General features: G+C 50.6%; 1 protein-coding gene across 1 annotated transcript; it reads right to left on the reverse strand.

The window, feature by feature from the left end:
- Positions 1-5,585: 5,585 nt before the first annotated feature.
- KRT18 (keratin 18) lies at positions 5,586-9,397 on the reverse strand. Its single transcript, XM_032876698.1, has 7 exons — positions 8,882-9,397; positions 8,038-8,120; positions 7,569-7,725; positions 6,837-7,001; positions 6,605-6,730; positions 6,064-6,287; positions 5,586-5,765 (listed from the first exon to the last, which is right to left on the reverse strand). Exons 1-7 carry the CDS (start codon positions 9,308-9,310, stop codon positions 5,645-5,647), a joined length of 1,305 nt encoding a protein of 434 aa, XP_032732589.1. The 5' UTR covers positions 9,311-9,397; the 3' UTR covers positions 5,586-5,644.
- Between the last annotated feature and the right edge of the window lie 1,466 nt (positions 9,398-10,863).

Here is a 10,863-nt window from a genome sequence, read left to right on the forward strand (position 1 = left end):
TGTGGTTGAAGTCGGAGAAAGAAAGTGAGACTTGAAGATGTGCAGCTGGCTTTGCAGATAAGAGAGACAGCCACAAGCCAAGGGATACAGGTTGTCTCTAGAAGCTGGAAAAGGCAAGGACATCAGTTCCACCTGGAGCTTCTGGAAGGCATGGAGTCCTGTTGACACCTTGACTTTAGGACTTCTTACCTCCTAAACTGTAAGATAACAAATATGCATTGTTTTAAGCCACTAAGGTTATGATTGTTACAGCAATAATAGGAAACTGGTACACCTTCTAACTTCTTTTGTTTACTTATTTACTTTATAAATGAGTTGAGGACATTTCTTTTTTTAAAAAAACATTTTATTTATTTGAGAGAGAGAAAGAGAGAGAGAGAGAAGTATGCACGGGCAGTGGGGAAAGGCAGAGGGAGAGGGAGGAAGCAGACTCCCCCCTGCGCAGGGAGCCCGATGAGGGCACTCGATCCCAGGACCCTGGGATCACAACCTGAGCCAAAGGCACATGCTCAACTGACTGAGCCACCCAGGTGCTCCACCTTCCAACGCCTAATTGCACATACCTTGCTCTATTTTTTCCCATAACACTTACCAAATATACAATATAATTTACTTATTACATTTATCCTTTGTTGTCTGTCTCCATCTGCTAGAATATCAGCTTCACAAGAACAAGGATTATTTGCCTGTTTTAGTCAGCCATTGTATTTTCAGTTCCTAGAACAGTTTTTGGTGTATACTAGGAACTCAGTAACTATTTATTCAATGACTGATTGGATAAATGGGGTGAGTCAGAAACAAAAATGGGTGCAAAATTTCCTTCTGTGGAAAGCTGTACGTTCCTGTACCATTATAAAACTAACAAAGAAACTTTTTTTTAGTATTTGTAATAGTAATATATGACCCAAAAAGTACAAAAGATACACAATGGAAAGTAAATCTCCCTTCCACTTTTGTTTCTCCCTACACTAATTTCTCTGAGTTAATCATTAACTTAAATATATTATGTATTCTTCCAGAGAGTTTTGCAGATAGAAGTATATATACGTATGCATATATATTTTATCTATCTATCTATTAGCTGTTTTTGTCTTAAAAAAGAAAACCCCAAATGTCACTGTATGATACATGTCGTTCTGTACCTTCCAGAAGCATTTGTTAATTTAGTATCTGGGCTGGATTGCACCCAGACAGGGGATGGATGAGATGAAACAGATGATTCCATGTTATCACCTTGGAATTGCTCATTTTCCCCTTTGGCACTCAGGGGACAGGATGGGTTGCCCCTCATGAGGTCACCTTCCCAAATGGGAGATGAGGAAGTTTGCCTGAGAGGCCTTGAGTTTTCCCAGGCACATGCAATTTAAAACAGACACATGCGGGCCTGCATCAGGAGGGAAGGTCATGGTGCTGACCCTGGGTATAGCCGGGATCTGAGTCTCCCCTTTGCCTGCCTGTTGGAATTACCAAAATCAAATGTTAACACTTGCTAGGGGGCTTGGTGTTGTTGGTAAAAGGCCTCCGGTGATGGGAATCATGACCAAGGATGAGAACCCCTGGGTTAAGTTTTTTTTCTTTTTTTTTTTAGAATTAAAAATTTTTTTTTTTTAATTTATTTGACAGACAGATCACAAGTAGGCAGAGAGGCAGGCAGAGAGAGAGAGGAGGAGGAGGCAGGCTCCCTGCTGAGCAGAGAGCCCGATGCGGGACTTGATCCCAGGACCCTGGGATCATGACCTGAGCCGAAGGCAGAGGCTTTAACCACTGAGCCACCCAGGCGCCCCTGGGTTAAGTTTTAATACATGGAAGAAAGAGCTTGGGACTGGGAATTGGGAGATGTGGTTTCGTGCTTTAAGCTTCTAACTCTGCGGCCTCAGGCAGGTCACATGATCTCTGGGAACCTCAGCGCTTATTTCTCTGATAGAGAGCCAATGACACCCTCTGCCCTGCATAGCTCACAGGATTGTAATGGGGATCAAATGCATTAGCGCCCTGGGAACTGTGAGACATTGTCTGATGGGAGGGGTAGTCCTGTCAGGTGCACCGTCTTGGGTTACCCTCTAGTTCGCTTGAATCAGCCTCAAGTATGGCTTGGGATCTGCCAAGGGGCTTTCTGCTTTAGCCTCCTGCAGGTCTGCACCCCATAAAGGTCTCTTGCAGCCAGCATCTGGCTACTTGGCCATCTGTCTCTCCATTTTAGGGGCCCTAGGAAGGTTGCACCTCTCTTGACTAAATTACAGGGAGGGCCCCAAGCAAGTCTTTGAGGAGGTAGGAGCAGGGCCCTCATCAGTTCTGGGGCTTCCGTGTAGTCTGAGCAAGCACATTCAGTATCACGCTTACACATCTGGAAAATAGGGACACGCACAGGCAAGAAAACCACTTCATTGCTTTCCTAAACAGATCTCATGGGGTGCCTGGATGGCTCAGTCATTTCAGCGTCTGCCTTTGGCTTGGGTCATGGCTTCAGGGTCCTGGGATGGAGTCCTGCATTAGCTCCTTGCTTCTCCCTTTCCACTGCCCCTGCTCATGCTTTCCGGCTATCACTCTCTCTCTCAAAATCTTTTTTTTTTTTTTTTTAAGATTTTATTTATTTGATAGAGAGCGAGAGATCACTAGTAGGCAGAGAGGCAGGCAGAGAGAGAGGGGGAATCAGGCTCCCCACCAAGCAGAAAGCCCGATGCGGGGCTCAATCCCAGGACCCTGAGATCATGACCTGAGCCTTAGGCAGAGGCTTAACCCACTGAGCCACCCAGGCGCCCCACCTCAAATAAAATCTTAAAAAAAAAAAAAAAGTTTAACAAATAAACAGATTTCAGAAGGTAAAACTCAACCATCTGGCCCCAAATCTTTGTCTCCTGTGGACTCTATACAGAGTGGGGAGGAGGGTGTGGGAAGAGTAGAGGCCAGAGAGACACCTGGGAGCTAGAGGTGGGACAGGTAACTACTGCTGGCAGTTATTCAGGGAAGGTAGGCTTCAGAAGGGTGAGAAGCCCTTCACCAGGGCTCCCTGTTCTCAGCTAGGATGTTTTCCTCCGAATAGTAGCACCCAGGAGCCCAGAGACAGCCAGGGTCCCTGCTCACAGAAGCTCCAGGAAGCTGCCCGACTCTACTCCCTTCACAGCCTGTCAGGGCCCTGTGGTGCTGAAGACTTCTGGCCTGTCCTTCCAGGGGGCTCCCCACCAGCATCCAGGGCTGCCTGTCTGTGCACTGTCCTCGGGACCTCCCATAGGCAGAGCACCTCAAGCAGGGCTATCTTTAGCTTTTGTCCACCAAGGAACCCATTGTTTTAGAGATTGGAGACTCAACACGCTGTATTTTAGGTAAAAACTCTGTTTTTCATTTTGTTTTGGTTTGTTTGTTCACAGTCTTTTTTTTTTTTTTTCTTAAGATTTTATTTATTTGTCAGAGACAGAGAAAGAAAGAGAGAACAAGCAGGGAAAGTGATAGGCAGAGGAAGAGGGAGAAACCGGCTCCCACTGAGCAGGGAGCCTGATGCAGGGCTGGATCCCAGGACCCTGAGATCATGACCTGAGCTGAAAGCAGACCCTTAACTGACTGAGCCACCCAGGCGCCCCTGTTTTTCATTTTGATGGAAGATTCATTATCCTGGGATCTTCAGGCATCACCTTTTCCTTTCCTGAATTCTCCCTGCTATGACCTTCCTTGGGGGCTCTACCCAGGCCCAGGACACTTATCACCTGCTAGCACATTACGTTATGTTTATTTATCTGTCTCCCGTCACCAGAATGTAAGCTTCATGAGGATAGTGATTTTGTCTTTTTCGTTCAGTGATATGTCTCTAGTTCCTGGAAGAGTAGCTGGTACATAGTAGGTATTCAGTAAGCATTTGTTGAAGGAATGGATAAAAATACACTTTTTTCTCCTTAGATTTTATTTTTTTAGGTAATCTCTACAGTGACATGGGCCTCGAACTCACAACCCTGAGATCAAGAGTCACATGCTTCACTGACTGAGCCAGCAGGTGCCCCCAAAGTGCACACACTTTTAACCATTAGGCTGTGAGCTTGACAAGGTAGGGGCAATACTCACTTTGTCTACCACGCAGATATTCAGTGCCCTAGCCTAGGGCCTGACATAAAGTAGGTACTTCTTAAATATTTGTTAATAGGGTAGCCCAGCACACCATTTCTATGAATTTGTCCTATAGATCTGCTCACGTATTAGTGCATATTAGTTACAGATATTAACAGCATATTAGTTAACATTCATCGCAACTTCTTTCTTTCTTTCTTTTTCATCACAACTTCTTTTTGCAAAAACCAAACTACTGGACACCAAGATGTTCATCACGAAAAGACCTGGGTTAGGTAAATTTGTACTCCACACGCCGTAATATCAGCAGCTGTTAACAAGAATGGGATGTACAATGTATGGATTAAATATAACAGCCCTTCACTACCAAATAAAAGTTTTTATTGCTGACACCTGAGAGAAAATCATTCTGAGGATCCTTCTAAAAAGGATCCCAACAGTATTCCTTTCTTTTTTTTTTTTTTTGACAGAGAGATCATAGGTAGGCAGAGAGAGGAGGAAGCAGGCTCCCCGCTGAGCAGAGAGCCCGATATGGGACTCGATCTCAGGACCCTGGGATCATGACCTGAGCCGAAGGCAGAGGCTTTAACCCACTGAGCCACCCAGGCGCACCCCCCCCCAACGGCATTCCTATACAGATGCAGTAAGTTTTAGGTAAAATGATGTCGTATGTTCTATGATATCACTCAAACCAGATGGAGGACTAATTATTAAGACAAAGGCCAAGAAAGACCTGGACATTGTTTCTTACATTGGTTTGTTGACCAAGACTAGACATGACACAGCTGAAGCTTTTGATTCTTGGGAACAGTTGGGAGTGTGGTGATTCCTCTTTGTTGAAAGTTAAGAGAAGATTTATGTGATCTAGATATTTGGCTGCAAGATGGGTAGGAAAAAAGTCATTGAAATTGTTAGCAAAACAGGAGAGGTGATGGAGGGTATAATTACCACAGTTCTGCGCTTTCCCCTTCACTGTTGGACTTAGAGCTTCCTTCTGGAAAATGGATTATGCATATGGATTCCAAATGGAGGTAGAAGAAGAATCCACATTCACTCAACTGGGTGAAAAAAGTGAGGCAGGTGTATGCATAGTGATTGAGAAAGGTGCCCAAGACACTCTGTGAGGTAAATAAAGAAGGGTTTGGGAACTCGAGCTTGTAGAATGGTGTGACCCTAAAGATATAGAATAAAATGAAATGTGTTCGTGTCTGTCCAGTTTAAGAAACTATTTTACAGTGGTTATCTCTGGAGTGCGTGGGAAATACTTAATTTTATTTCCTTCTTTCTTTTTAGATTTTGTGCATGTTACTTATCCCTTTTTTAATTTGAAAAGACAAATTCTCATCAACAGTACCCTCCTCTTTCTGAGAAGGTGAGTTCTCAGAAGAGAACACAGACCTTTCCTCTGGCCAAACTCCCCTCCCCCTATATGACACCCCTGGGATCGGTGTTGATTTCTACCTGATCAGAGGGAGGACTCATGGGTCAGAGCATCTATATACAGCATGAAAACAGTCAAGGGAGACACGAAGTGACCTTGGAACTTTTTATTGGCCTCCTGCTCTCCAAAGGGTACCCTGCTTCTGCTCCCTCAATGCCTCAGAACTTTGGTGTCATTGGTCTCCGACACGACCTTGCCGTCCACAATCCTGCGGGTAGTGGTTTTCTGGATGGTCTGCATGGAGCTGCTGCTGTCCAGGGCGTCACTGAGACTGTTAACAGAAGACCAAACCCCAGTTATAAATAGCTGGACAGAGTATCAGGGAGTTGAGGGAAGGGAAGAAAAAAAACCCGTATGGTTGGGGCAAGACTTGGTCTCTTCGCCTACTTAGAGGGGGAAGTCTCTGCCACTGTTACTCCCTTGGGAGATGCAGGAGCCCGCACAGAGCTCCCGCCCAGTGCTCAGTGGATACAGATGAACAGGCACAAGGTGGGACTTACCAAAGATGCTTTTGGGGAGAAGTGTATCTCCACTTCAGCTTGTGAGGGTGGGAGAAGGGCCCCACTTACTTGAAGTCCTCCCCATCTTCCAGCAGGCGACGGTAGGTGGCGATCTCAGCCTCCAGCTTGACCTTGACATTCAACAGGGCTTCGTACTCCTGGGCCTGGCGCTGCCCCTCTGCCCGGGTCTGGGACAGCTCAGACTCCAGGTGCAGCAGGACCCCGTTGAGCTGCTCCATCTGCATGGCGTAGCGGGTTTCGACCTCCCTAAGGCTGTTCTCTAAGCTTGCCTTCTGTGGTGGGGACACAGGGAGGAGGATCGGGTGAGTTTCGAGATGGAGTGGAGGCAGAACCTCTGCGAGTTTCATCAGAGCAGTCCAAATCCCGGGATGGCTCATCCCTTCACTCTTGGAAACTTCTTGGGAAACATAGGGTTGCCAGGTACTTGGGTCGTGGGTAGGGGCAGCAGGAAGTGCAAAGAGAAACCACGCTTTCGGAGCACGTGACTTAGGATGGAAGGGGTGGGATTTGGGCTAAGACAGGATTGGGTCTGAGGCCGAAAGAGGTCAGGGCCAAGAGCAGTAGGAGCCGGTGAAGTGAGGGCTCTCACCAGGTTTCTCATCGAGTCCAGGTTGATCTCCAAGGACTGGGCAGTACGTCTCAGCTCCGTGAGGGTCATCTCAGCCTCTCCTATCTCCGTGGTCTGTGTGGTGACCACTGTGGTGCTTTCCTCAATCTGCAGGGTAGGTAGAGTCCTCAGGACCCTCCTTCTCTTTCAGCCTCCCCACCACCGCCTCTGGCCTCTGCGCCTCGCCTGGCTCCCGTCCCTTCCCCTTGTTCACCTGCTGGGACCAGTACTTGTCCAGCTCCTCTCGGTTCTTCCGAGCCAGCTCGTCATACTGGGCCCGGATGTCTGCCATGATCTTGCTGAGGTCCTGAGACTTGGGGGCATCCAACTCCACGGTCAACCCAGAGTTGGCAATTTGGTTCTGTAGACCCTTTACTTCCTGAAGGAGAGAAGACCAGAGTGAGGGGAGACTCAGGGTCAGAGCTCTGACAAGGCTCCTCCTCGCAGGAGGTCTGGGGATCAGCAGGAGAGAGCAACGGAGGAGACTCTCGGTTTTGCACTCTGGGCAGTTCCAGTTCTGAGTTTTCTACTCCAGGTGAATAAAATGCCGCCCACCCCCTGCCCCAATCTACCACCCACAGGTGGTTTCTCTCTCCTTACTTGGCTCTGACCCTCCATCTATCCGTGCTCCACAAACTCGCTCCTTGTGTGTTCTTCCAGGAAGCCCAGCCAGCTCCACCCACTCTCACTCCTCCATCAGCCCTTACACGAGGTGCTGGCTGCTTCTATCTTTTGTCCTCTCCTCACAGTCTCACCTATGTCCTCTTGACCCCATCATGCTGCATTTCAGGTGACCCACTGAGTAGGGCAGCAGTCTGGTTAGGAAGAGCCCAGGCTTGTAGTTCTAAACGTCCCTGCAAGTTGCAGGTGGCCTGTCCTGTCTATCCCCCCCACCCAGACTTGTTTGGCCTCCTAGTCCCTGGCCTGGCCAGTGGCCCCTGCTTGCCTCCTCATGGTTCTTCTTCATGAAGAGCAGCTCCTCCTTGAGAGCCTCAATCTCTGTCTCCAGCTGCAGCCTAGTGACATTGGTGTCATCGATGACCTTGCGGAGCCCGTGGATGTCACTCTCCACGGACTGGCGCATGGCCAGTTCCGTCTCATACCTGTGGGAGTAGAAGTAATCAGAGGGGCCTCATCTCTGATCTGGAACCTTCTCAGCCCATGCCGCCTAAGAGTGCCCCCAGGGCCACAGCAAACCAGCACCCAGAGTCAGGATCAGGTGGTAATCCTCTGAGCACCGTTCTCAGTACTTGGGGGACAATATTCTTAAACTGGGTTATATCAATGAATAAGTTGTTGGAGCCTGACTCTTATCTGCCCAGCTCTGAGCACAGCTGAAGATCTCACTGTGAGCCCCCACCTGAGCGACCAAGCCAGGAACAGACCAGTCGGCTCCCTAGCACTCCCAGGCTTACTTGACTCTGAAGTCATCAGCAGCAAGACGGGCATTGTCAATCTGCAGAACGATGCGGGCATTGTCCACAGAACTTGCAAAAATCTGGGGGATTGCAGACAGGAGGCTCCGTGAATGGGAAATCAATGGTGGAGGGCGTTGAGTGTGGGAAGGTATTATGTGTATGAGTGAAACCTTCCAGGTCCCCACAATAGCTAGAGGTTACTGTCCTTGTACGCCTATTCCCTACCACCTGTGCCCTCTCACACCGTTCCCTCCTTTCCTGGAGTCCCAAATTCCAGAGTTCCCACCGGTCTCCCACTGCCCTTTTTTGGGGGCTTCTGCTGGCCCGCCTGCCCTGAAGTAAGCCAGTCTTCTCCTGGCATTTCTTTTTCCTAGTGCACCTGCTCACCTCCCCCGGCTCCCCCATTGGCCCCTCCCACAGGTAGGCCTCCTGTTTACTCTCAGATGACTCAGCCTTAGCCACATCCGCTTAACCCTCCAATTGTCCTGCTTCGGCCAGAAGCCAGAGTGTCCAGGTCCTCTTTATGGGGCCTTGTCACACCTCCTCTCATGCAGACTTCCTCTGCAAAACCTGCCCCCTCCCCTTCCCACCACCTCCCAGGAAAGGGCCCTTCTATGCCTAGCCACCGCCCTAAGGGGTTCCTATGGCTAGGGGTATGCATGGAAATGCAGGCCATGCCAACCCCCTCCCGGTGGAATAGGGGGCGCGGTGGAGTTAGAAAAGGGGAAGGAGTCAGGGCACCAAGGCCTTTCAAAATTCCTATCTTTGGGGGAGGGGAGGAAGAAGCAGGGAGTGGGTAACTGGAAGATCAAACACAGCTGGGGGTCCGGGGGCCCCTTACCTGAGACCTCAGCTCCTCGATGGTCTTGAAGTAATGCCCCCAGTCTCTGACCTGGGGTCCCTTCTTCTCCAGGTGTTCCCGGATTCTCACCTCCAGTCTCTGATTATCTGCCTCCAGGCTCCTCACCCTCTCCAGGTAGGAGGCCAGGCGGTCATTCAGGTCTTGCATGGTTTCTTTCTCGCCCTGCATGCCCCCTATGCCGGCCAGACCCCCCGCCATCCCAGCGGCCAACCCCGTGGCCAGGCCCCCGGACCCCCAGCCGCCCCGGAAACTGGTGGAGCGGGATACGGAGATCCGGGAGCCTGAGCCTCCGGCGCCTGCATAGACGCTGGCCGCGCTGCTGACGGGCCGGACCCGGTGGCTGGGCGACTGCATGGAGCCCAGGGACCGATAGTTGGAAGAGAAGGTGGAGTGGGTGGTGAAGCTCATGCTGTTCGGAGAGTAAGATGAGAGGCCAGGACTCGGGCTCGGGCCAGGAAGCGTGCCAGGTCCGCGACTGAAGTTTTATCGCCGAGGGAAGGGGTGGGGACCTGCCCGGGCAGGCCCCGCCCCCGCCACCAAGTCCCTGCGTTCGCTGAAGGTTGGGCCACAGGTGAACCGAGGCGGGAATCCGCGTGTCGGTTCCCGGACTTTCCCAGCGTCCCTTCCCCCAGCACCCCCAGCACCTTCCTCCCAAGGCCACCCTCCACCCCCCAGAAAGGGGGAGAGTAACCTGGACCCATCAGGGCGGCAGGTGGAGTCGGCCCTTGAAGTGTAGTTTCGGGGCAGGAAATGACATTGTTATGCCCCCCTTCCCCAGGTAGAGGAGGTCCTGGCAGGTTGGAATTTGGGGGTTTGGGGAGGTGAGTGAGTGAAGTCGAGTGTGAATCTCTGTAATTATCCTCAAGAGACAGCCCAAATACTAACCTAGGGAGAGGATCTTGGGGGCGATCCTGGAGCCCCAGGAGTCCCGGGGAAGAAAAGTTTGGGGCTGGAGAAGAGTAGCTCAACCCTAATCCTCGAATCTGCTGGCTTACACACCCGACCCCACCACACTTGGTTCCCAGACATACCCACGTGCCCGTGTTCACTAGCACACACTCACGCCCACATCATATAGATGTGTATTGTCAAATATCCACAAACACTTTCACACACCAACTAGGTTCAGACCCCTGAAAACAAAGCGATTCTCTGAGCCCCCTCCCTCTTGTGCTTCTCCCCTCCACTCTCTCCCCTGGAAGCCTGCCCTCAGGGGAACCCTTTGTGATTTCAACAGCAGCGGACACTCTTTCCTTCCAAACACCTGTGTGTCAGCCTTACTACACCCGAGGGGGGAAACAAATACTTTCTGAGCACTTTACAGTTCAACAGCTACTTGTCGGGCATCGACTGTGTGTCAGACCCTGCTTGAGTTGCGGTGGGGGAGAACAGCAGTGACTAACAGGCTGAAATACCTCACGCAGACTGTGACGACAATGTGTCCCACATGTTGCAGGGTATAAGACAACAGTCAAGGCTGCCTAGAAACATTCCATCTGAGACTCAGCCCTTCTGGCCAGCCCCGGCCCCATCCTTACGAGAATTTTTTCTGGAGGTCCCTGCTTTCCCCTGAGTCCCCTCCTTCCCCTGCATCCCCTCGGAAGGCTCTCTGGATCTCAAGCCGGTCCCCAGGGAGCTCCCTCCTCCAGGAAGCTCACATCAGGACGTTGGTAGAAAGGATGGAAGTAAAAAAAGGTCCCATTGCTCTCTGCGCCTCTGAGGCTGCTGGCCACCCCCGGCTGAATGAACTGGGGGAATCCTGAGGGACGGGGCCTTCCAGTCTGTCACCATGAGTGGCTTGTTTGTCCAGCAGGGCCTGGCTTTAGACACTTGTCTGTGCTCGTTGCTCCAGAGTGGACCTATTGATTCTTATCGAGCTGCCAGTTGAACCAGAGAGATGGGGGCAGTCACGAGAGCAGGCCTGGGAGAGGAAAGGATAGAGAGCTGGTCCAGTGGACCCA

This window comes from Lontra canadensis, unplaced genomic scaffold (genome assembly GCF_010015895.1).
Source record: "Lontra canadensis isolate GAN:19392208 unplaced genomic scaffold, GSC_riverotter_1.0 scaffold59, whole genome shotgun sequence".
Classification (NCBI taxonomy): domain Eukaryota; kingdom Metazoa; phylum Chordata; class Mammalia; order Carnivora; family Mustelidae; genus Lontra; species Lontra canadensis.

What these genes read in the sequence shown, in the direction of transcription:
- KRT18 (XM_032876698.1), bottom strand. Translation starts at nt 9,310, where the DNA reads ATGAGCTTCACCACCCACTCCACCTTCTCTTCCAACTATCGGTCCCTG. An exon ending in GCTGATGACTTCAGAGTCAA is followed by an intron (nt 7,726 to 8,037) that starts GTAAGCCTGGGA and finishes CTACTCCCACAG; the next exon opens with GTATGAGACGGAACTGGCCA. An exon ending in TGGACTCGATGAGAAACCTG is followed by an intron (nt 6,288 to 6,604) that starts GTGAGAGCCCTC and finishes TCCCCACCACAG; the next exon opens with AAGGCAAGCTTAGAGAACAG.